General features: G+C 38.1%; 1 protein-coding gene across 7 annotated transcripts in view; it reads left to right on the plus strand.

Annotated features, from left to right (window-relative positions):
* The window catches only part of LOC114665927 (regulator of G-protein signaling 7), a 541,984-nt gene that overhangs the window by 484,814 nt on the left and 29,490 nt on the right, over positions 1-27,680 (plus strand). For all 7 annotated transcript variants that reach the window (XM_051919312.1, XM_051919311.1, XM_028820591.2 and 4 more), the window contains exons 10-13: positions 12,947-13,021; positions 13,158-13,256; positions 14,568-14,629; positions 25,311-25,421. In XM_051919312.1, coding sequence (XP_051775272.1) covers positions 12,947-13,021; positions 13,158-13,256; positions 14,568-14,629; positions 25,311-25,421 — 347 coding nt within the window. The remainder of the gene's footprint in view (positions 1-12,946; positions 13,022-13,157; positions 13,257-14,567; positions 14,630-25,310; positions 25,422-27,680) is intronic.

Genomic DNA, 27,680 nt, shown 5'->3' on the forward strand with positions numbered 1-27,680 from the left:
TCCTGTGCTGTTTAGACCTCTGGGTACATTTTGACCACTTTGTATCTCCTGATCACTCTCTCAAAACCTGTTTCTGCTCTTTAAAACTCTAAAAAATCAGAGTACATTTGTCAAAGGGTTTCATGAATTATACAAAGCCAAAGTCATAAAAGGCATTTTTACACAAAACAGTTTCCTCAATAAAGTCTCCAGGCCTTTCCTTTGTTTTGTAACAAACTTTTGGACACTACTTTAACCATGCAGCCACCTTATACTGTATAAAATGGCTGCCATGATGTCACTGATCCCAAGGCATGTGTGTCACTTGCCTAGCAGACAAGTAGAGTCATAATGATAAAACACCCAGAATTAGCCCATGAAGCAAAAACACAAAAATGACAGCACTAATGAAAATTAATCTATGAAAGGGTGACCAGCATAATAATAAAATAATTTAACACAAAAAAAATAATGTATACTTTTCCTGACAGTGAAACTTCATAATTTATTCTGCTGTATGTTTGTTCTGGGTTTATTTTGTGTTTTTAATCTCCTCTGATCAGTTTCTGTTGCTTAATATTAAATAAAATAAGTTTTGAGAAATATATTTTTTGTAACATCTTGTTTTATTTAATCGCATGATCGTGACAGTTGCGGTCATTACATTACCGGGCGTGATTTGTAAATAGGTCTACATAGTCATTTTTCTTCATCCCTTGGTGGATAACACAGCTTCCTAGTGATAAGTTTTGGTTTTGATGTCAACTCCTGACTAATGACTTGCCCCTTGGTTTCTGGTTAACTGTTTGAGTTTGATCCCATAGTTTTGACCTCTGCATGTCTCAGACTACATCTTGGTTTTCTTTCATCATTTACTGGTACTTCAGTGTTCACAATAATTCTCAGATACGTCAACATGTCCTTAATAGAATAAAAGGTCACTGCTGGGACAGCAATCCGCAAAACCATAGGATATGCCGCAGAAACATCTGAAGTAACCAGCGAGAGAGATCGACAGTGGCATTGTGTCAGGAGAAGGGTAATAGTCCTCTTGAATACCAAGGGACAGGTAGATCTGCATTTGCTAACTTTGACTCATTGATTGTGTCCAGCAAGAATGTCATTCCATGTCAATGGCAATGAATACGACAACACTAAATTAAATGAGTCTTAGATTGTAACAGATTTTCACCTTTTTGTAACTCCTGTAACAGTGACAACTTTTCACACTAACCGTAACCTTTTGGTTGTTTGCTGTGAGTGAGCATATACTTCAGACTGTAGTAATATACGGCACATTCACCTGCACTTTAGAATTGTCAGCCATAGCAGTTGGGTTCCAGCCACTAAAGTGCAGTCCTCAACTAAAGTGCTGTTTCATTCCAGACTACACTCTGCACAGGAGGAGGAGGAGGTTGGGAGTATAATAATAATAATAATTCATTATATTTATATAGCGCTTTTCTCAGTACTCAAAGCGCTATCCACACAGGGAGGAACCGGGAAGCGAACCCACAATCTTTCACAGTCTCCTTTCTGCAAAGCTGCAGCACTACCACTGCGCCTCCTGTGAGGACAAATAAAGGGTATGAGCCTGGCACACTGGCAATAGAAACCGTGCTGCCCAAGAGGCACACAGACACCCCACCTCACACTGACACAGCATGTTGTCGCACCACCACACAACAACCACCTCAGGATCCCAAATTAGGACCAAGTGCAGTCCTTCAATGGGGGACACCTCAGCACCATACTAGTTCAAATGGAATGGAACAGTGTGAGGTTTTGTATAAGGTGGCTGGAGTGCCAATCCTGCCACCAACCCCTGCACTTTCCCTGCAAGTAGGAGGACCTGCTTACAGGACTGGAGGCAGGTTAATGTTATATCCAGGATGGAGCAACTGCAGGTTAAAGGCCTTAATCAAGGGCCTAATGGGTTGGAATCACCTCTGGCATTTATGGGATTCAAACTGGCAATCTTCTGTTTGTCGGTGCAGATCCCTAGCCACAGAGCCAGCACTCTGCCCCAACTCTGCACAGGCTATCTATTAAACTTTTGTGTTTATGTTTCTGCTTACCAAACTCAAGGATGGTCAGCCATAGCATGCCCACTAGGCAGTCGGGGCTTCAGTCACTAAGGTACACCCTTGCTCATATAGTGCGACTTCACTATGCACAGACTGTTTAGAGGATGCCTTCTGTCACCACTACTATCCTGGAATTAACAAAAATAAAAATAAATACATATTACATAATAACAAATCTTAAATAAAAATATTAAATAAATAATTAAAAATTATTAAATAAATATCTGCGGTGGGCTGGTGCCCCGCCCGGGGTTTTTTTTTGTTCCTGCCTTGCTCCCTGTGTTGGCTAAGATTGGCTCCAGTAGACACCCGTGACCCTGTGTTAGGATATAGCGGGTTGGATAATGTATGGATGGATTAAATACATATTAAATAAATACATATAAGTATTAAACAAATATTAAATACATAAATATCAATATTAAATAAAAATATATATTAAATATTAATAGAAAGCTCTTAATTCCCAGGTAAGAAACCACAGACAGAAGTGCAGTCAAGGCAGATGCTTATATTCAGTATAATCATAAGCTGAAGCACAGGCAGAAGTGCTACATAAAGTACGCAGCCTGCAGTTTCTGCAGCAGTTTTAAGATGGTCTTCATTCTCTGTCCAGGTGGCACATTGTTTTTAGTTGAAGAGCCTCTCCAGAGACCGAAGCAGCTTATGTCATTCTCAGGTGGAATAAATGAAGACCCCTTCTCTATGTTATTGTCTGTCTTTGTTTTATATCTTCTGTCTATTAGACTTGTAACATGTTACCATTGGAGGAGAGACTGGAGTTGTGAGCTGAGCTGAGCTGAGGTGTAGTCTCACTAAGAAGAAAAAAAAGAGAGGCCAGTCGTTAGAGCACAAGGAAGAAAAGTAGGGCAGGTGAGAGGAGGTGAGATCTTTCTAGAAAGAGGATAAGCAGCTGAAAGAGAGAGCGACGGAGAGAGAGTAATAAAACGGTGACATAGGCAAGTGGGGTAACCACTCACTCTTCAGATGGAGACTAAACCCCTGTGTATTATTTTCCAAGAATAAAAGGTAGCCTCTGTTATTTTGTTCTATTTGTTACTCTGTTAGCCCTTCCCTGCTAATCCAGTGAAGTCCATCTTAACAGTAAAAATGCAAACAAAAGCTAGAAAATTGCAAAAAACTTGACTTGAGTCCATTTATTTATAGCATATAAGAGAAGAAAAGTAAAAATTCATGTGTGGTATATTACAGTCTTTATTATTTAGATTCTCACATACAGTATTACATCTGTTGCACACATGACAGACAGTGCAACATAGTGGACCGAACTGTAAAGTCTTAAGAGTGCCAGTTCAACCCCTGCCAGTCAATCACTGTGTGACCCTGAGCGAGTTACTTACTTACTTACTTACTTACTTACTTACTTACTTACTTACTTACTTACTTACTTACTTACTGTGTTAAACAAGGACAATAGTAGCAACAGAAGGTTTGGGGCTTCAGCCAGGAGATGCTTACTTAATGCAATTTAGACACAAGGTAAATGAAAAAACAGTCACTGAAAAAAAGTGGTGAAATTAAGGTGATGGTGTTGCTCTTTTGGGAAAAAAAGTAATTGTGTCACACTTTAGTAAGATGGGAATTTAACTTAACAAAAGTCGGGAAAAAAGGCATTATGTGAATATTCAGAAATACACATTAAATGTATACCTTTACTTTTCCCCCGTATTCACCTTCCAGGACAATGATAGGGTTTTCTAATCCCAATACTTCTCACAAGATTTCACCTTAGAGCTCAGAAAAACTTGCACAACACGAAAAACAGAAGGTGTAACATTGTAACAAATGATTATCCCCTTTTGTAACCATGGAGGAAATTTTGCTCAGATCTATTTTGTACTCCATTTGTGGCGAATCCCTTTTCTGTTCAACTTTCAAGGATGTAACTGTTCCCACCAAAATATCTACCAGAAAGATACTGTATGTTTGAACACATTTTGTGACAAGGCCAGCACTAAGCCCCTCTTAAAACAGGTACGACACAACTATCAGCAATAAGGCAATGGATCTCAGTGTTAAAATAATAAAGCAATTATATTATTAAATAAATGAAGATGGAAACAGATGGGTACAGCATACATTATATTTAAACCAACCCATCCCCGTAGCAGTGGCACACTTCCCAGAACAATGACATAAGTATGTACAAACTACAGTATATACAAACAACAAACAGATTCTAGTCTGCTATTGCCAAGTCAGAGAAAGGATTGAAGCAAATCCAGTGTCGGAAAATAAACATGTATGAACAAAAGCCATGCATAAATTTATCGGCAATTCAACTGCTTCCCCAAAATAGAATAAACAGACCTTTCCTACTGGGAATCAGAAGGAAATCCAATTCAAGCATATAAAGCTGAGAACGTCTTCAAAAACATACCTTTTTTGACCGTTTCTGCACCAATGGTAGTCTATGTCCTGAAATACTTACACCTTCCATCCCTTAAGAGATCTAAGTAACTGTAATATTTTAGTAACGGACTCTCCCAGTTTTACCCTCCTAATGCTTGTCATCTCTTTAAATGTTAACCGCCTTCCATACAAGCTTCTTGATTGAATATTACGGACAATTTCTTTAAGTCCAGTAACACCATTGTATACAGCATCACTGTTTGAAGACCCTTTGATGGCAAAACAGGTCTGATGCCTCCACAACAGAGCATAAAGCAGGCCAGGACCTTAACTAGTCAGCCCAGAAGAGCATCACACAGATGAGCTTGCCCCAGAAATCTATTTGCAGGCTTCAACATAATAATAATAATAATTCATTATATTTATATAGCGCTTTTCTCAGTACTCAAAGCGCTATCCACACAGGGAGGAACCGGGAAGCGAACCCACAATCTTCCACATTCTCCTTACTGCAAAGCAGCAGCACTACCACTGCGCCACCTGTGAGGACTAGGCCCAAAGTAGGGGAAAACTAGCTTAACTGTTCAGTATATATTTGAACAGTCCCAAAATGCCTCATAAGAAGGAGAAACTATAAAACGCGAAAGGCAGCAAGATTTAATGGTAAAAAGGGATATTTTATTAAAAACCAGAAATAAGACCAAAAAAGGTCTCAAAGTACTCAAAAGTACTCAAAGTAACAATTAGGAGTTTTCAAAAAGGCAAAAAAAAAAAAATCCCAAACACTTTCCAGAAAACAGAATCCAATAAACAGAGTAAAATGGTCATAGATCAGCAAAATCCAAATTCAGAAAGCACAGCACCTTAACTCCTATCAACTTCAATGATTTTTTTCTGGCTTAATTAGACAGAGTGAGGCTCGACAGCAGTGATGTCAGGGTGGCCCCGCCCCCCGGGGTGTCACCCACAAAGGCAGATTTAAAAGGACAGCAAGGAACAGTAGACATAATGAAAAATACATAAAAATATGACACACCATAACTGAAAAAACAACAAAGACAATAATAAAATACATTTATCCCTTGTGATTTGAAATTTGAAAATCTGCAAATACATTTTGGGCCCATGATCCCTGTCTATATTCTAAGTTTATTGCATTAAAGAAGATGCAAAAAGTTGAGAGAACCATGAGATAGAATGATCACTGAGTAAGCAAATCATGTGTGTAAGGCGGGCTGCCAAGACAAAGATGTGTGGCGTCCCACAGACAAAGTGCTTAGTTTTACAGTTCTAACTTGTTACAAAATTTAATTTACTATAATAAATTTGTGTGTATATTCTCTTCCTTTCCACCATCTTCGCTTATTGACTGCATTGCTGAAATTATATCCTGGTTTTCTTCGAATTTTCTTAAATTAAACAGTGACAAAACTGAGGTTCTCCTCATTGGCTCAAAATCATCATTATCCAAAGCCAATAATCTCTGTTATTAACTCCATTGTTTCCCCATCACCTCAGGTCAAGAGTCTGGGTGTCATCCTCGACAGTACTCTATCTTTCCAATCTCACATTAATAACATCACCCGGTCTGCTTACTTCCACCTATGTAATATTAATTGCATCCGCCCCTCCCTCACTCTCCATACCACTGCCATTCTTGTTCACAGTCTTGTTACTTCTCGTCTGGACTATTGCAATTCACTCCTCTTTGGTCTCTCTAATAAATCTCTCCATAAGCTTCAGCTAGTCCGGAATTCTGCTGCACACATCATTACTCGAACCTCATCTATTCACCATATTACTCCAGTCTTGCAGCAGCTTCATTGGCTCCCAATTAAGTTTTGAATTGATTTTAAAATTCTGCTATTAACATTTAAGGCCATTCATAATCTCACCCCTCCATATCTGTCCAACCTTCTTCATGTTGCCATTCCCTCCCATAACCTTAGATCCTCTTCCTCCATCCATCTGACCGTCCCTCTCGCCCATCTAACCACCATGGGTAGCAGAGCATTCAGCCGTTCTGCTCCCAAGCTCTGGTATTCATTACCTACCGAGCTTAAAAATATCAGATAATTTTCATCCTTCAAATGTAAACTTAAAACGCATCTGTTTAAAATGGCCTTTTCTTTATGATTACAGTGGCTTTGTTTGGTTTTAATTTTTATATTTTCTGATGTTTTAAGTTGTTTATAATGTGTCTTTTATTTATTTATTTGTTGTTTGTTCGGTGTCCTTGAGTTTTCAGAAAGGCATCTTGTATAAATAAAATTTTTTATTATTATTATTATTATTATTATTATTTATGTATGGTAATATTGCAGATATAAAAGAAATCCAACAAAACACTAACCATAAAACGATAAACACTTGTACCACAGTCCAGCTTTGCAGATGAAGATGATGGTGATGTGGTTATGAAATTAAATCCCCTGTAAACAGCCTCCAGAAACTTAAAGTTTTTTCCTACCGTGATGCTAATATAAGTGAAGATATGTAGAAGTTGCAAACACTCCCCACAAAAAGATGTTTTCAAACCCAGATGGAATCACAAGAGTTAGCAGTAACAAGATAAGAATACAAATCCAGAAAAAGCTGTAATCTGTTGGGTGTAATTGTAATCCAGTTGTGCGTCGTACTTTTAAAACTAGCACCTTCATCTTGTTTCACAGGCAACAACCAAAGCTGCCCAATGACGCAGTACTCACGGGGTTGCTGGGATTTCAGGTCCATTTAAGTAGCACTGCTATAGCCATCTGCAGTTTTCTGCAATAGGTCACAAAATTCGCAAAATAATTTCCATTTAATTAATGATAACAAACCTGGGAATAGGTAAATCCACAAATCACAAGGCCTGACCTGTACATACATAGACCGATAAATAACATGTTAATGTTAATATCAACAGAACCTGGCCAGTTATTCAGTATTACAAGCAACATACTGAATACTTAACAGGCACAAAATGGATCAGCAGAAGATTGAAAATTACAGCATGTGGTGCTGCTATACACCAATGTAAGAACCAATTTTTTATACACCAATGTAAGAACCAATTTTAAAATAATCTGTGAGGAGAAATGCCTTCTGCTTGAGTAATATGCCACAGTAGCGTCAGGGCTTATAAAAAGGAAGCTTCTAAATGAAGACAGAAGAGAATTCCTAGTATGTGGAGAATTCTTAGTATGCGGAGAATAGTGAGGGAAAGGGGGGAATATAATTAAACTGACTCTCTTGCAGCTCAGCATAGTCCACTGCACAGAAGTGGAAAAATATTAAGTATTTACTTACTTAGCACACACTTTTATCCAAAGTAACTTGCAAAAGAGGTCAACATAACCGAGTAGACATCAATTTGGGGACTGTTTAGAACAAGGTTACAAAATTGACCGTTATAAGTGAAGAACTCAGAACAGAATGAAAGGACTGTCTCATACAGTTTGTTTGAAATAAATTTTTTGAAATCTGCTCTTTCATTTTGAATAGCCCTGTATTTTAAAATTGATGAGTCTCACCTCCCAACACTCAGAAAAAAGTCATGACGTGAGTGGTCTCCTTTCATAATACATATATTAGTGGAACATGTTGTTAGTATGATTACTGTATATACTGTGTTCACATTTTAAATTGCATTTATGTTTTTATGACGTCTAAATTTTATATTATATAACCTTTAGTTAGTTTTCCAATACAAGCATCCATACAGTGGATTCGGAAAGCACTCAGACCCCTTCACGTTCTGAATTGCTGCCAAATTGGATTCTAACAAGTACTGATTTAGGGGTCTGAATACTTAATTAATGATGGATTTCAGTCTTTGAGCTTTAATAAATTTGCAAATCTTCCTGAAAACATATTTTCACTTTGTCATTATGGATTATTAAGTGTAGATAGATACAGTGCATCCGGAAAGTATTCACAGCGCATCACTTTTTCCACATTTTGTTATGTTACAGCCTTATTCCAAAATGGATTAAATTAATTTTTTTCCTCAGAATTCTACACACAACACCCCATAATGACAATATGAAAAACGTTTACTTGAGATTTTTGCAGATTTATTAAAAATAAAAAAATTGAGAAAGCACATGTACATAAGTATTCACAGCCTTTGCCATGAAGCTCAAAATTGAGCTCAGGTGCATCCTGTTTCCCCTGATCATCCTTGAGATGTTTCTGCAGCTTAATTGGAGTCCACCTGTGGTAAATTCAGTTGATTGGACATGATTTGGAAAGGCACACACCTGTCTATATAAGGTCCCACAGTTGACAGTTCATGTCAGAGCACAAACCAAGCCTGAAGTCAAAGGAATTGTCTGTAGACCTCCGAGACAGGATTGTCTCGAGGCACATATCTGGGGAAGGTTACAGAAAAATTTCTGCTGCTTTGAAGGTCCCAATGAGCAGAGTGGCCTCCATCATCCATAAGTGGAAGAAGTTCGAAACCACCAGGACTCTTCCTAGAGCTGGCCTGCCATCTAAACTGAGTGATCGGGGGAGAAGGGCCTTAGTCAGGGAGGTGACCAAGAACCCAATGGTCACTCTGTCAGAGCTCCAGAGGTCCTCTGTGGAGAGTGTAGAACCTTCCAGAAGGACAACCATCTCTGCAGCAATCCACCAATCAGGCCTGTATGGTAGAGTGGCCAGACGGAAGCCACTCCTTAGTAAAAGGCACATGGCAGCCCGCCTGGAGTTTGCCAAAAGGCACCTGAAAAACTCTCAGACCATGAGAAAGACAAAGATTGAACTCTTTGGTGTGAATGCCAGGCATCTCGTTTGGAGGAAACCAGGCACCGCTCATTACCAGGCCAATACCATCCCTACAGTGAAGCATGGTGGTGGCAGCATCATGCTGTGGGGATGTTTTTCAGCGGCAGGGACTGGGAGACTAGTCAGGATAAAGGGAAAGATGACTGCAGCAATGTACAGAGACATCCTGGATGAAAACCTGCTCCAGAGCGTTCTTGACCTCAGACTGGGGCGACAGTTCATATTTCAGCAGGACAACGACCCTAAGCATACAGCCAAGATATCAAAGGAGTGGCTTCAGGACAACTCTGTGAATGTCCTTGAGTGGCCCAGCCAGAGCCCAGACTTGAATCCGATTGAACATCTCTGGAGAGATCTTAAAATGGCTGTGCACTGACGCTTCCCATCCAACCTGATGGAGCTTGAGAGGTGCTGCAAAGGGGAATGGGCGAAACTGGCCAAGGATAGGTGTGCCAAGCTTGTGCCATCATATTCAAAAAGACTTGAGGCTGTAATTGCTGCCAAAGGTGCATCGACAATGTATTGAGCAAAGGCTGAGAATACTTATGTATACTGTACGTGATTTCTTACTTTTTTTATTTTTAATAAATTTGCAAAAACCTACAAGTAAACTTTTTTCACATTGTCATTATGGGGTGTTGTGTGTAGAATTCTGAGGAAAAAAATGAATTTAATCCATTTTGGAATAAGGCTGTAACATAACAAAATGTGGAAAAAGTGATGCGCTGTGAATACTTTCCGGATGCACTGTAGGTAAAAATGGAAAATATATCCATGTAAAATGAACTTGACAACACTTTTGACAACTTTTTGAATTCACCGTGGCCCGTGTGGTGCAACTGAAACCTTGCCAAGTCCATTGGTCACAAGGCACATGCACTGTTTACATTTTATTGTTTACCCTTTTAATTATTTTGTCTCTTTACTATTAGTTCCTAAACACATTGTATTCAAAAGCCAAACAAGTTACAAGGAACAGTTAAATGAAATAGAGCATACTGTAGATATCCAGTAATTATTTAATTTCAGACACTGAACTCCAAACACCATCAGCATATATCATTTGAACATGCACTTTGTCAAATGGAGTCTTCACTTACTGTAAACTGGCATCAGAGGAGGTTTGTCACCCTGAAGCCTACTGATATCAGTCCATTTCACCAAGCCATTAGCATACAGATCTGCCTCTGTGTTCTTCACTGGCTTGGAGGCTCTTTTTATGTGAACTGATGACTCACATCCTATGCCTGACTGCTAGGAGCACAAAACAGATTAGGTGTTGTACTTAGGTAAGTCTCAGTTGCTTCTTTCTTATTTTTTTTCTCCTTTTATCAGTTGCAAAACATATTCAAGCATATCCATCTCTGGCTAAAGCTGCAGCACACAAATGGTCGAAATTGCTCTCAACTGTGCTCTTCAAGTAGTCCAAGTGCATCCTGTCATTTATTTTTGCTCCTCTAATCAAGTGAGGATTCTGCAGCTATGCAGCATAAGTCTGGGCTATTCATTCAAAGGATATAAGGATAAATAAAGGAATATAAGGATAAATAAAGCAATATGTACAACCAGGACAGTGAAAACGTCTTTCTCTTTGGTCTGGGGATTGCCACTGCCATGCATGATGATGACTTTTCATATAGTCTTTCTGTAGTACTAGGGTGTTGTACCGTGTTAGCCATTATGAATGTAGAGAAAAGCCAAGCAAAATGACAAGGGGCCTGAGTTGCCTCGAAAGCTTGCATATTATAATCTTTTTAGTTAGCCAAGTAAAGGTGTCATTTTGCTTGGCTTTTCTCTACATATATTCTTTCCTAATTTTTGAGTCTTACTGTGATTGATCATTTAATAAAGTGGTTATTTTAATGTTTTTCATTTTTTAAACTAAGGTGTCACCTTCTAAAAGAAAAGGAGTTATCCAAAACAGCAGCATGTACTTAGTACAGAGCGAGCCACGAAGAAGCACTGAGGATCAGAATTTCTGCATGATTGCTCATTTTTCACTGTGCATGTTTTAGATCACCAGCCAAAAGCTAATTCTGGATGAAAAAGACCCTGAGTGAACAAACGATTGAAATTTGTAATACTTAAAAGAAAGTTAAACAATAGCCTAATTCCCTGTGTGGAAAACTAATTGCCGACTTGGTCTCAATAACTGATTACATTACTGTCAGCAACAATAACCACAACCAGACATTTCCTGTTGTTATTGATCGGTCTCTCACGGTGCTGTGGAGGAACTTTGGCACATTCCTTTTGAGGACTGCTTCAAATCAGTAACTTAATTGGTGACTTTTTCTAGCAGGAGCTGGTTGTGTCAGGTCCTGCCATGAAATCTGAGAAAGGTGTTGGTTCTGGATTTTCTCTAGAGTACTCTAAAACTCTGAACCTTTCTCCTTCTTCTACCATTCTGATGTAGCCTTGCCTGAGTGTTTCAAACCAATGACTAGCTGTATAATGGTTAGTTTACAGGGGATGCACAAGAGTATATCAGTGGATGGTAAACAAGGAAAAAAATAAACGTGATGATTCATTTTAATATTGGGTGCAGGGGGAGCCCTGCATGGGACACCGAACCCTCACAGTTCACTGACACTTTCTTACTCACACTGAGCTAGTTTAGAGCTACTGGTTTACCATTTCTTGGGCATCTGGAAAGTGAAAACAACCTAGAAATTTTGAGGCCCTAGTAACCAATCATCTCTATATATATAAAATCCAACGTCTGTCTGTCCACTTTTCATGAGAGAAATACTTAACGGATTTAGTTTTATTTTCTATAATTTTCTTGAACATTCCGGTTGATTTTGCGACTTCTCTCATCTCAATAAATATCATAGTTTGCTTGTGGTACTGATTTATTTGGGCGAATCCGAGAGAAACGCAGCGGGCCGGGGGGAGGGGGGGGCTGGGGGGGGATGGGGGGCGGGGCTCCAGCCCTCCTCACTCACATGCCAGCTGAGGGGCGTTCCTTACGAACAAGAGAACTACTTAATGGATTTAGATTGGGTTTTTTCCATATTTTGCTTGAACATTCTGGTTGATTTTGTGACTTCTCCATTCGTGCTAAGAATCATAGTTCATTTGCAGCAGCGATATATTCACGCTAATCCGAGACAGAGGCTGCGGGGCCAAGGGAAGGGGAAAGTGTGACGTCAGACAGCTAGTTTATAATAGGAAATTAAAATCTATCAGTTGAAAATATGTTTCCTTCTTAGCTCGACACATTTTGTAGATGTGTGAATTATGAAGTGGACTTAAGGTGCCTAAAGTTACATTAGATGGACGAGGCTCAAACAACTGTAACTCAGTCTCAATGTGCACAGTCCATACTAATCAGTGCATCTTTTGGATATTATAGAACACTGAATTACTTGTAGAACCCCAAGAACTCCAGAGTAGTGGGATAGCTATGCTAACCACTGTGCCACTTTGGTTATTTTATTGTGGTAAAAATGTTATTGTGTTTATCTTTGAACTCCTCAAAATGCCTGAAAAAGTGTCCATCATTTGTGTTATCTTTCAAACCTATGCTATTGTAATAATACGTATTGCGGTTAAAGCATGTGAAATTTTCTGAAAATATTATATTAAGTAAGCTTTTTTTCTGGTCTATTGGTTTGAACATAACCTCAGAAATATCTGGGAGAACATCCACCTGTGTACATTTGTAATTAGAGTTAAATTTATTACCAAAGTTTCACATTTTTAATATCCTACAACTGATTTCTCTTCTATAGCCTGGCTGTGTGAACACCACAGAAGTTGACATAAAGAAGTCCTCAAGAATGAAAAATCCACACAAAACGAGAAAAGTGAGTCTTAACCTCTCTCCTCCTATCTCTCACCTCCTCCAGGGTTGCTTGTATGGAATAGAACAAATATCAACACTTCAATGAATTTAGCAATAACACATTCTTGAATAAATGAGGTTGTTTTTCTTCATTATAGTCAGTCTATGGGCTACAGAATGACATCCGAAGCCACAGTCCCACCCACACACCAGCACCTGAAGGTAAACAGCCCACCGCAGAAGAACTACAGGAACAGGTGGGAACCATGTTATAATTCTATTCATTTTCTGAGGATGTTATTGAGGGTAATAATACACACGTCTACATTACAATGGTCAGCGAAGAGTTTGCTTCCTGAATACTTTTGGGTATCTTATGGTCTTTTGCCAGCTGATCACATGTCATTTTATTAAAATTGCCTATTTTTGTGATTTTTCTTCTCATATTATAAATTTTCATGTACAGTACAACAACCACAACTGGAACATCTGTCTGTGACCTAAACATAGTGGCACTGCTACATGGAATGCAGCTCAGTTATCCCAGGTCCTGTTGTTTCATTTGCACCTGGGACAGCCATGCTAAAGAGTCTCATTACATTAAAAAGAATCTTCAAGCATTTGATCACAGGGCAGAAACGTTTACCACATAAACAACTTATCAACCCAACAAAGATATTTTTGCCACCTGTACATATAGAACTTGATAAAATTTGACTGATAAAAATTTTTGTGTTAACGACATACAAGGAAGGTGAAGGATTTCAATATTTGAGACAGATGTTTCCACAAATAACTGACGCCAGGATTCAGGAAGTCATTTTCGTTGGCCCACAAATCAGATACGTTATCAATGACAAGTTGCTTGAAGATCCACTATTGAGACTGGAGGAAATCAAATGGAAGGCATTCAAGGATGTTGCTGAGAATTTTCTTGGCAACTACAGAGCATCAAATTACATCTAGCCGACTGACAACGTGCAACAAGCATACGAAACCACGAAATGCTGGAGATTCATTTTCTGCGTTCACTTTTGAACTTCCTCCATGCTAATGTTGGTGCAGCCAGAGACGAATATGGTGAAAAGCTTCACCGGGACATTACCGCAATGAAAAATAGGATCAGGACAAGTGGAATCCATCAAAGCTTGCTGACTATTGTTGGACACTGAAATGAGAAAAATCAGATAAAGAGTACAAATGAAAATCAGCAGCAAAACACTTGTAGTTCGATTGAACTAATTCAATGTGTCAGCATCATTAAGTGATTAAACACACTAAATTCAACAAAGGATACCTTCAAGTTTCTTTAAATTACTACATGATACAGTCAATCTGAAATTATATTGATGCTGTCCATCATAATCACCAAAAATTTTTCAGGAAGCAAAACATTTGAAAAACTCTGTTGCCTAGTGTTATTTATGCAAATTACTCTAAATAGACATTTAAAGCACTGTTAAAACCATCCTGTATATTCCATTGTTAAATTAGCACCTAATTTTCTATCTGCATTTGTTATTTTAATAACCATCTCCTTCCTGTGTAACTTTTTTTATTTTTTGCAGATAAAGTTCTGGCAAGTGCAATTAGATAGACACAGATTAAAAATGTCCAAAGTTGCAGAAAGGTAAGCTTACATGTTATATTCTATTAATTTCTATAATGTATCAACCTTGTATACCTCTGATGTGCACTGTTGGCACTGCTGTAAAGGCTCTGCTTTTGTATTCCTGCTTCAATGACTTGTCCTGGCCATTTGAATATTAATAATCACAATGCAAGCACGCTCTTTCAACAATACAAAACTTTGATAAATGGATCATGAATATTGGCACAAATCGTTAAAAACAGGGAGAAAGAAACGGTAAATGGTGATTTTCTGAAACAAGATGAAAGTTTAAAATGAATGACAGTAGCATAATCTGGACTTCTCTCAGTTCTCCAGTGCAGATGCGAGGCTTTTAACAGACCTTTAACATTAAACGCTATGCTACCTTTGTGGTGTGTCTCTCAAAAAATGGAGCTCTTTGATGTGTGTTAGGCAAAGCCGAACATTTTTTTTTTATAGGGATGGCCTTTACTCAAATAAAAGGGGTGATGCAGTTTTAAATGACAACCATTCTAATAAAATTCAGACTGCTTAATAGTTCCAGTGCAATTTTTGATTATTTACCTTTTTAAACTCATTTCATATACTCTTTATCTTGCAAGTCATTTTATCAATTATTCCTAAGAATTGAAAAAAAACACAAAAGACAAGGAACGCAATTGGTACCGTTTAGCAAAATGACATTCATATCGCAAGAATAATAGAACAAAATATTATTTCTAGATGTCTCATTACTGTGCCCAACAAAAGTTCTGATGGGGTTCTGCTGCCACCAAAGTTAAATCTTTTATTGACCAGAAACTTGTCATTCCATTGATCAGATGTAGTAGTTCTGTTTTGTGATCCCCTTTTCACAATATTTGCATCTATTTAGGGGTTTGAATATCGAGGAATCCAAAAGTAACATTTGTTTTTCTTTTTATGGTAATTTAAGCGCCTTGAGCATGAGAAAGGCTCTATATAAATAAAATGAATTATTATTAATTTGGTAAAGAGTAGAAAATGTTTTATTGTTTTGCTTTAGCACCCGTCCTGTGCACATTTATCGTAGCAGTTGCTTTTGGTTTGATATGGGTGATGTCCAGGGTCATGCCGCATGTGTGATTACTAGTGATGAGCAAACACAACAGAGTTCACCTCACCATGAGTTTCAGAACTAGTTTTGAGATGATTATAATGGTGCAGTGATCTTTTAAGCATCAATGAGGGCAAGAGAAGCATCTGCCAACCATACTGCACCAATTATTGAGGCAAAACAACGTGACCTGAGCTGTGAGGCAGTAGTGCTAACCACTCTACAACTTTGCACCAAACAGTCAAAGATACAGGTGGAACAAATATCGCAAACAAAACATAACAAATGGCCACAAACAAGAAATAAGTAAATGAAATAGAGGCCATTGCACTCATAGAGTTCCAATCTTGAGGTGTACTGTATATTAGCCGTTGTCACAAAGCAGTGTCATTGGGACTAGCTTTTTCCATTTTTTGAAATCACGGCTCCGAGTGCAGCTAGAATGTCTTTGTTGTTTCCCAACTATTTGTGTAGATGCCTTATCTCTTCCATCAAGAAGGAAAGCTTTGTAAATAATACTAAATCAATCATCATTAATCATCAATATTATTATTTCACCAGCTGTCTAAGCCTGTGCTGTAAAAAGCCTGGGGTCCTAGAAACTATTGAAATCGTCAGAAAAAAATTGAAATGTAGAGATGTCATGTAATTGAAAGGAACTACTCTGGGCATCTCTTTCCTGGGAGGATTCATTTTGCCGACGTGCTCGCATCGCTTGTGTATTAGCGGCAGGAGGAAAAGTTAAAGGGATACCATTTTGCTGATGTTAGCGGCTAAGCGACTTTCTCTTTCTTCTGAGGTTTCGTTTTGCTGACGTGCTGGCCTCGCTTGTGTTATTAGTGGCTAAGCGAGTTTTCTGTTTCCTCAGAGGAGCCCTTACCCCAACTCCCCCTCTCACTTCCGGGCCAGACAGACACACACACACACTTTCACGTGTAGACGTTTATACATAAGACAAGGTCTCCTGTGTTTTATGACAGGAAGGGACTCTTTTAAGGCTTGTTTTCTGTGGCACTTGTGGCACATGGCTATTTACAGGGTATGCATGAATAATTAGCCATGTGGTGCTGGGCTGTGAGCATATAGGGATCAGTTTTATGTATCTGGTGGCAGGACTCATCATATTCTCATTATAGTCAGCTAATGTTCGCCTCAGATGAAAATCCAGCTTGAGTACTGATCGGGATGCATGTGGGAAGCTGATCAGCAGCAATCTCACAGAACACTTGAGAGAAAGTTCTGCTACAGCTCTGTGTTATGTTATGCTGGCCTTGCAAAGTATTATGGGACACTGGTTAAAAAAACTGTTTGACTAAACTGCTGCAGGGCGATTTACCGGGAAAATATTCATCAAACAAGGTCACCAACAAACACAGCATATTCATTGTGAAAAACATTTCGCTGATCAACAGAAGTCATCAGGAGTCAAGGGTATAAAGGTCAGCTGTGTATACTTCCTGCTATCTGAAATTGGATAAAAACAGTGTTGGTATGTGATTCTTTTTTTTGGTTAACGAACTTACAGTATTTACAATAGGTCTCTGATCTTTAGTTGGCATTTCAATTCTTGATGATAGATCCATTGGACTTTTAGCTGTGACTTTGGTTTGATTTTTGAATTGCATTTCAATTCCTGATCCTCTTCAAGAAAAATTCTTGCTGTCTCAGTCTGAGTCAGTACAGTGGAGTCTGCTGGTGCTGCAGTTACCGACAGTGTGGTGTAGGATATTGGACAGGGGTGGGAGGCGTGATTGAGGGGTGCTGTCTGAGTTTATGCAATATATTGATTGCTTCTTAGCCTTGCATACTGATTTCATTTTGACTTTAATGATTAAAATGTGAACACAAAAAATAAAATAATGTAACCTCAGCACCAGTGTCAACAAGGGCTATCACTATTTGTCATTGTGTTGCCAGCAAGGTATATAAATGTTGGTCTTACTTCCCTGCATGCAGTAGATCATCAAAATAATAACAAAAACTATTAAAAACAAAAATGACATTAAAAACATTTACAAAATAAACACACTGAAGCAGAGAAGGCTTTAACATGTTGGTAACACATACACAAATTGGCCAAAAATATGTGGACACCCCTCTGAATTATTGAGTTCATGTGTTTCAGCCGCCCCCCATTGTTAACAGGTGCATAAACTGAAGCACACAGCCATGAAATCTCCACTGCCAAACACTGGAAATAAAATAGGTCTTACTGAAGAGCTCACTAACTTTAAATGCGGCCCTGCTTTAGGATGACACCTTCACCACAAGTCACTATGTGAAATTTCTGCTCTGCTAGACCTGCCCTGGTCAAATGTAAGTACCGTTATTGTAAAGTGGAAGCATTGAGGAGTAACAACCGCTCACAAAGTGGTGGACCACTCAAACTCACAGAGTGGGGTTGCTGAGTGCTGAAGCACATAGCACATAACAATCACCTATCCTGTGTTTTATTAAACTGCCTCTTTAAGTAGCACCAGCACAAGAATTGTGTGTCGGAAGCTTCATGAAATGGGTTTCCATGGCCAAACAGCTGCACACAAGCCTGAGATCACTATGTCAATGTCAAGCTTTAGTTGGAGGGGAAGAAAAATATGCCAACACAGGACTCTTGGGCATTGGAAATGCATTCTCTGGAGTGATGAATCATGATTTACTATCTGGTAGAAAGAGAACAGGGTTTGGTGGATGCCAGAAGAAAGCTACCTTCATCATGTCTACTGTAAAGTTTCATGGAGGAGGGATAATGGTCTGGGGCTTATTTCCGGGGTTTGGCCTAGGACTCTTGGTTCCAATAAATGGCACTGTTACTGCTACGGCATACAAAGACATTTTAGACAATTGTGTAATTCCACGTTTGTGGTAACAGTTTTGGGAAGACTCTTATTCTTTCCAGCATGGCTGTGCCCCTGTGTACAAAGCCAGGTTCATAAAGATATGGAGGGAACTTGAGTGGTCTGCACAGAACCCTGACCTCAACCTTACTGAACCCTTTAGGATGAATTGGAATGCCAATTGCAAGCCAGGTCTTCTTATCCAACATTAGCACCTGACTGGCTTAATTTTCTTCTTCTTCTTTCAGCTGCTCCCATTAGGGGTCGCCACAGCAGATCATCTTCTATCTTCCTGTCCTCTGCATCTTGCTCCATTACACCCATCACCTTCATGTCCTCTATAACCACATCCTTAAACCTTCTCTTATGCCTTCCTCTTGCCTGGCAGCTCTGTCCTTAGCATCCTTCTACCATCATACCCAGCATCACTCCTCTGCACATGTCCAAACCAACGCAATCTTGCCTCTCTAACTTTGTCTCCCAACTGTCCAACCTGAGCTGACCCTCTAATGTCCTCATTTCTAACAATGTCCTTCTAACAATGTCCCTAATCACACCCAATGCAAATCTTAACATCTTTAAGATCTGCCACCTCCGGCTCTGTCTCCTGTTTTTTGGTCAGTGCCACCATCTAAAACCCATATAACATTAGCTGGTCTCACCAACTTCTTGTAGATGTTCCTTTTCACTCTTGCTGGTACCCATCTGTCACAAATTATTCCTGACACACTTCTCCACCCATTCCACCCTGCACTCTCTCTTAAACCTCTCTTCCACAATCCCTGTTACTCTGTACTGTTGATCTCAAATATTTAAACTCATCCACCTTTGCCAACTCTACTCCCTGCATCTTCACCTTTCCTCTGACCTTCCTCTCATTCACACACATGTATTCTGTCTTGTGCCTACTGACCTTCATTCCACTCCTCCCTAGAGCATACTGTATCTCCACCTCTCCAGGGTTTCCTCAACCTGCTCCGTACTCTTGCTACAGATCACAATGTCATCAGAAAACATCATAGTTCAATCTCGTCTATCAACCTGTCCACCTGTTCAAACCTGTCAACATCACTTGATAAATACTGGCACAAACTCTCACAGCCACACTCCAAAATCTTGTGGAAAGCCTTCCCAGAAGAATGAGACTGTTATAGTTAAAATGAAGGGGGGTTGTGACTCCTTAATAATACCTATGTGTTTGGAATGGAATGTCCAACAAGCTGATATACAATAGATGATACAGTCTAGTGTCCACAAATGTTTGGCCATATACCGTACCCTGTCAGATATACTGTAATTAAACCAATTCAGTGTCAATTGGCAGTCTGAGCCTACCTGTGCAGAACTGGGCATAGGAGCCAATTTAGAATCAAACAGTTAACCTACCATGCAACCTGGGGAAAATAAAACATGAAGGTACCATACAGACAGCAATTCGGCAGAGGATACAACCCCAGGATGCTGGGCCTGTGAGAGCCACCTGATATATAAGTTGGTATTTACAAATAAATACGGCAACACGGTATCAATTGCTTTTTGTATTCTGAATGATTAAGTTTATAAGCTATGAGTAGGCTACAAGCACATGATATTGAGAGACTTTGATGCAAATTGTGATAACCTCAGGCCCCTGGAGATCTTGAATTAGATGAAGTGGGACTGGAAATGCTATGTTACCTCCACAGCAAGCCTTGTTTGTGCGGCATCATACTCATATCACTCATTGTAACCGTTCAACTTTGAGACCTTCAAGCATCTGCTGTAAAGCATACCATTATTTCTGGTGTCTGTGAAGGAGTCGCATCAAAATATTTATGCCTAAAGAAAGCAATAATTTTGTCAGTCTTTCAGAAGTGCTTTGCTGGAAAAGAAAGTGATTTCCTTTTAAAGCCAATATCGTTTTAATCTGAAGAACTGCTTCACTGACTTTCATATAATGGAATGATGAGTCTATTAATTTGAGTGACTATTATACAGTAACACATTCATCATTTCCCTAAAAGTTATAATTTGTTATCATTTAAATTCTGTCAGTGACCTGCTTTGTTATGATAAGATAATTATGCTTCATTTAACCTTTTAGTAATAAAAGAACGTTTAATTCTTATCTCACAACATAAAAATTATAAAAATCAACAGCTTTTTATGTATGCAATGAAATGTAATATTTTCGAAATCATGAAATCTGTTTCTCTGTGTTTGTTTCCAATGACTTGTTTTAATATGGTTTATGATTAACACATTTAAACCTGCTGAGATAGTCAAATCTAATTTACAGCTTCTTCATGAAACAATTTATTCATGGAACGTACTGTAACTGTCGTTTAATTTACTAAAAGTACCAACATATGTAACTTGCAATGGCATTTTTAATATGTTCAGCACAAATTACTAATACAGAGCTGAGTCATTTGCGGCTATGCAACTGCTGCTCGGTTCGCTTTCATTTCTAAAAGTCTTGAATCTAAAATATGAAATTTAAATGGGTCAGCTGCGTACATGCATAAAATTGAATTGTGGTTATCTGATGTTAGACAAAAAAATATAAATACGCATGTTTGAGATTACAAATTCTCCGTCAATAAAATGTATTTTTTTCAATAAGTACAGTGCAAGCCAATTTCATTTAATGTATGTTAGCTAAAATGAATGTTCTGTAAATGTTCCAGTATTTAAGTATGAACTGATATACATACAACTGAAAATGTCGGTAATGTTTCTAGAGATATCTGTGGTAGAGCAGAGTAATCGCACCAACTATGGAAAAATGTAGTACAGTAATCCCTCGCTATATCGCGCTTCGCCTTTCGCGGCTTCACTCCATCGCGGATTTTATATGTAAGCATATTTAAATATATCTCGCGGATATTTTGCTGGTTCGTGGATTTCTGCGGACAATAGGTCTTTTAATTTCTGGTACATGCTTCCTCAGTTGGTTTGCCCAGTTGATTTCATACGAGGGACGCTATTGGCAGATGGCTGAGAAGCTACCCAACTTACTTTTCTCCCTCTCTTGCGCTGAGTTTCTCTGATCCTGACGTAGGGGGATTGACCAGGGGGGCTGTTCGCAAACCTAGACGATACGGACGCTCGTCTAAAAATGCTGAAAGATTATCTTCACGTTGCTATCTTTTGTGCAGCTGCTTCCTGAAATGACATGCTACACGGTGCTTCGCATACTTAAAAGCTCAAAGGGCACGTATTGATTTTTGCTTGAAAAACAAACTCTGTCTCTCTCTATCTCTCTCTCTCTCTCTCTCTTTGTCTGCTCCTGACGGAGGGGGTGTGAGCTGCCGCCTTCAACAGCTTTGTGCAGCGGTGCTTCGCATACTTAAGCCAAACAGCCCTATTGATTTGTTTGCTTTTCTCTATCTATGTGACTTTATATGCTCCTGACGGGCACTCCTTTGAAGAGGAAGATATGTTTGCATTCTTTTAATTGTGAGACGGAACTGTCATCTCTGTCTTGTCATGGAGCACAGTTTAAACTTTTGAAAAAGAGACAAATGTTTGTTTGCAGTGTTTGAATAACGTTCCTGTCTCTCTACAACCTCCTGTGTTTCTGCGCAAATCTGTGACCCAAGCATGACAATATAAAAATAACCATATAAACATACGGTTTCTACTTCGCGGATTTTCTTATTTCGCGGGTGGCTCTGGAACGCAACCCCCGCGATGGAGGAGGGATTACTGTATGTCACATCTTTCAAGTTTTTGGCAAATTGAGAAAATGATGTTGCGATCTCTAGATTTCTTTTTTCCTGAGCTTCATGTACACAATATTGTTTTTTTTTTTTTTTACGAATCAACAACACCTTCCATTTAAATCACACAGTCGCAGCATTTAAATCACGTGATCGTAATCGGACATTTTCATTGGTAGGTGGTATTTCCTCATTGGTCAGTGGAGTTGCAAGGTTTTTGTCTTGCAGTATATAAAATGCTGTGTACATACTAGCTTCTTCAATTGTGCTATGACTGGAATTAAGACATATTTGGCCATCACCACTACCTTATAACATCAGGAAAGACCTAGTAACTCCAAAAACTATAAAAACTCAATTTTGAAAAAAAATGGCAGTTACTAGGTTTTTCAATTGCACATGAGTAATGTCAGTAAAATGGTGTAAAGCTCAGGACAAACTGTAGATGACAACAGAAACATTTGTTTTTTTGTAGCACATTGCAAGAAAAGAAAAAAAACAAATAAGAAACAGATAAAAATGTGAATGAATAAATGACATATCAAAAATAGGTAAGAATAGATAAGAATAAATCAATACACACCTGTATAACATAGATATATAAGTAATAGAAAAGTAGAGTGCGTGTATATAGATTCATTTTTATGTCTCTAAAGATATGGCCGATGATGTAGTCAGATGGCCTGGGAGGACAGAAACAATTGAAAAACTCCAGATAAGGTGGAGAAAGAAACAAAATGTGTTTGCCTTCCAAGACCAAAAGACCACCCAGCCCTCAGTGGGCATTCTATCTACCATAAATGTACTTATGCGGTTCTATGGCAGCCAAATTAACATTTAGAGATATCTCAAAATACATTTTAAGATATCTGGAAATGCATTTTAGTTATCTCAAATTGAAATGAAGATATCTGAAAATGCATATATTTCAAGATATCCGAAATGCCTTTTGTGGTATCGCAAATAGATCTCAAGATATCATAATACACTGCAGATTTTACGATATCAGAAATGCATTTCAAGATATCTCAAATGCAAATTGAGATATCTTGAAATGAAGTTCCTGTGCATTTTGAGATACCTCAAATACATTTCGAGATATCTTAAAATACTTCCGCAGGCATTTTAAGATATCTGAAATACATTTTCATATATCTCAAAATAACTTCCTGCATTTCAAGATATCTCAAATGCCTTTCAAGGTATGTCGAAATCACTTCCTGTAAAATTTGTTATTCTTCAAATGGGACTTCCTGTCTATTTTGAGATATCTCAAAATGTATTTGAATAACAAACAACGTCAACATAGCCACCATCAAACCCACAAAAAAATAAAACGAAAAGAAAACAAACTTCTTACTTGGCTAAAGATAAGAGAGCAGTAACAGTGAAACATTATACAGCCGTATTACTGTTGGTTTACTATAAAGTACCCCCAGTAGCGTTTCTTAGTGCACTCCTGCTAATACATTTAACTATAAATTTCCATCTAATACTTTGGTGTCCTAAACAAAACAAAATATGAAAAAAAAAAATAAATAAATCATACTCGCCTCCATAGAATTTACCTTAACCAATCGCCAGCTGTCATAGCTGCCTGTGGGTGTTCCTCCCCACTTTCCGTCACTTTTCTTGTGAATCCTTTGCCCAGTGACCCAAATGTTCAGCCATATTCCATCCTGAGGGTTACCTACTGGTAGGTCCCTTTGCTATTTATTTTTTAAAGGATTTTGATGTAGGTCTTATTTCTTTTTTATTTTTAAATGATTTGGGGAGAGTTCTGGTAGTTTTACAAACAAGCATCCTATGGCAAGTTGATTCCAATGAAAACTCAGTACAAGAATCTGAGTAAATTTAAGGGTTTAGATCTTAACATCATCTTTTTTAACAGTATGGCTTTTTTCCTTTAGGCTGGAGAAAGGGACCATATCATATATATTTTAAAATATTGATTGTTTGAAGTATGCTGGGTGATTGATTTTAATTTTACATTTTTACCAAATGTAATCTCTATCTGCTGAGGATTCCAGAAACATCATTGCACATTATGTTTCTGCATCAGCAGTTTCATAACTTTGATAAAAAATGTAATAATAAGCAACAATCAATTGTAATTTCTTTGAAATACAAACATACAGTATGTAATGAAATGAATCTCACCAAGTCTGAGATGATGACAACGTCAATGTCAATTTATTTATAGAGCACATTTAAAACAACATCAGTAATGCTGGAGCCAAAGTGCTATATATATATATATATATATATATATATATATATATTGTGAACTGCCAGGGGGCACACCGCCAACCAAACTTGACACAGACAGGCATGGGACACAAGTTCAAGGCACATACGTATTTTATTTTATTTTTTCCCATGTGGGAAACGCTTTCTTCCATTTCCCACAAGTACAACACAGTTCTGCACAACAAAAGCACACAATACTCTTCTTCTTTCTTTCCTCCTCCACTCCTCCTGACAAGCTTTGTCTTCTCCCACTCAACTCTGGCTCCCAGAATAGTGTGTGCTGGCTCCATTTATAAGGCACCCGGAATTGCTCCAGGTGCTCGTTGTTCCACTGGGTGTGGCAGAAGAGCTGCCCTTAAAGGCTCAGCAGCTGCTGCAGCACCCCCTGGTGGTGCCCACGGAAACCCAACAGGACTGTAGCACACTTCATGTCCCATGGAGCCCTGTTGGAGTCTGAGGCACCGGGGGTCTGCCACCTAGAACTCTGGGGGAGGGAGCATAACCAGAGTATTACCTCCCCCTGTCCTTCCAGTGTGGAGGTATCCCGACTGGACAAGGACCCTGGCTGCCCTCCTCTAGATAGATAGATAGATAGATAGATAGATAGATAGATAGATAGATAGATAGATAGATAGATAGATAGATAGATAGATAGATAGATAGATAGACTCTGCAACAAAAACAATTCTAATAATTCTCAAATGTTGAAAGTTCACTTACAGGTGACAGTAGTTTCATATTTGTGATACATTTTTAGTTGGTCGTGTTACTGCCAAAATAATTTGAATCATTTTGTGTGTTTTTTTTTTATTTCTCTTTCCCCAATTTCCCTACAGCTTATTAGGCTACACAGAACAGTATATCGAATATGACCCATTTCTCACACCTCCGGACCCTTCAAATCCCTGGATATCAGATGATACTACGCTCTGGGAACTAGAGGCAAGGTTAGAATCATTTGAATGCATTTGTCTTTCCCTAAATATTTATGATGTGTATTCAGTTTAAAAATATTCTGCTTGCTATCTTTACAGTATGGCTGGTTTAATTTATATTAGTACTTTTTCCTTTCTCAGAAATATTGATGGCATTAACTGTGATGTATCATGATGTGTCTTTAAAAATAATTCAATATCTTTAACTACAAACATTTAATCCTTAATTTAATTTCTATAATTTAATATATCGATCAGGTATTACATTGATTTTTTTCACTGTATGTATGCCAAATGTATTTATCAAAATATAATTCTTCACTTTATTTAAAGTATGTTTTTCTTAAAATCAATTTGGGCCTCTCTGTAGCTTCTTGTGTTTATTCCTTTCATTTTTAGACTAAAATTCTTTCTCTTTATGAAATTCCTGTTTAACTAACCTTGATGTTTCTTAACTGTTTGGTAGGTTCTGTAAACTTCTAGCAGCTTGTTTTGTTCATCTTGTTTTTCCCCTTGGAGGCTCTCTGTTACTTGACCACTGGCAATTTACAGTTGCATTATGAGTCGGTAGACGCTGCTGTGTAAATATATCCCCACACTACTTGCTTAATTCATGCAGATCTCTTAGTTTTGTAGACTGAATTATAAATAACTAGCAAAGACGTCAGCTATGCAGGATTGAGAAGAATGCAAAGAGTTCCAGCTATCCAGAAAGAGTGCCCAGTCAGTATGATTGGTGCAGGTTCTATTACTGCTGTTTTACTTGACCAGCAATTTTTGGTTATTATTGTTATTGCTTGTGGGCTAATATGATTGTTAAAATGTCAAAGCAGAGTTTTTAGTTTCTATGATCAAATACGTACCACTTCTTTAACCTACTTTAGAAACTCTCCTTTGTAATTCCAATAATTCTCAAAAATTGTAAAGATATGTATATACGATAAGGAATTCAGATTAAATGGAGAAATGGAAAAATAATTAAACAATAGGTTAAAATACGGCATCACTGAAAATTATAGAAAGTTTTAAAACAACAAGCAAAAAAGAGCATTATTTGAACAATCATGAGGGATTTGGGAAGCTAAGACAGGTTGTGTTTTCTTCCTAAAATTGTAGATGTGCACATTTAGGTTACAACTGAAAACATTCTGCTGGATGCATAAAGTTGTATGTGTGGGTGATTTATTAACAGTAACCACCCATGTTGCATGCTTCCTCTCCCAAGATGGTTGTCTTTCATAATAATAAATAATCTTCTGGTAGAGAGCAGACTTGTTGGTTAATTCACTGATGTCTATTCTTCTAAGATTCATCCATGGATTCATCCATACCAAGTTTTATCAGAACCACCACTATCCTTGACCACTGGTAGGAGGTTTCTAATTAAACTAAAACGTTACATTTTTTCAAATATTCTTTTGACTTATTAGTCCACCGAACAGGTAACATCAAACACATTTGATGTCACCAAATTCTTGCAGAGCAAATACTTTTTGGACCATACATTTTTTCAGACCATAAGAACTGTTTTTACATACACTATCATAAAATGAGTCCCATTCATTACAGAATTGGCCTTTTCATGAAATAGTCAATGGAAGTAAAATAAAACTACAAGCTACAACTTCTATGCAGAAAAGGTTGAGAGAACCTCCAGGTTATTTTATTTGCATATCAGTTGTCCCTTAAGGGTCAAAGTTCTGACAGAATTTCAAATGAAAGCCGCAGGGAGCCGAATGTATAAGAAAACGAGCAGTCTTGCAAATTAAAAGGTAAACTAAAGTTGGCTTAACTAAAGTGTCAGAATACATGTTGAGACACAATTCACGTTACGATGTATGCAAAGAAAATAGTCGGCTTACCCAATAAACCCATTGCTCCTTCAGCTTAATTCATGCAAAGACGCTTTTAATTAGAATGTCTGTTTGTAAATGATGACAGATTTCATAATTGAGTTAAATTTTATAAAATGTTTGCATAAAGTCTCCTAAGAAGCCCTAAGGGAAACAGAAAATAATGGTGTATTGTTTTGCTTGGCTCTTAGACACCTCTGAATATCTCCACTTACCTATTATTGTTAAATACCTAAAAAGTGTACAATTCTAAAACATTATATCTGGCATTTATAATAGAATTAAATATGTTTACAGTAGTGTCACTTCTGCCTGTGGACTGCTGTGTTTAAGGTTTTTTTTTTTGTTACATTATGTAACTATAAACTTTGCTTTTGTTTCATAAAGTAATTCATACCAGTAGGCTTAGGATGCTGTA

This window comes from Erpetoichthys calabaricus, chromosome 15 (assembly GCF_900747795.2).
Source record: "Erpetoichthys calabaricus chromosome 15, fErpCal1.3, whole genome shotgun sequence".
NCBI classification, from domain to species: Eukaryota; Metazoa; Chordata; class Cladistia; order Polypteriformes; family Polypteridae; genus Erpetoichthys; species Erpetoichthys calabaricus.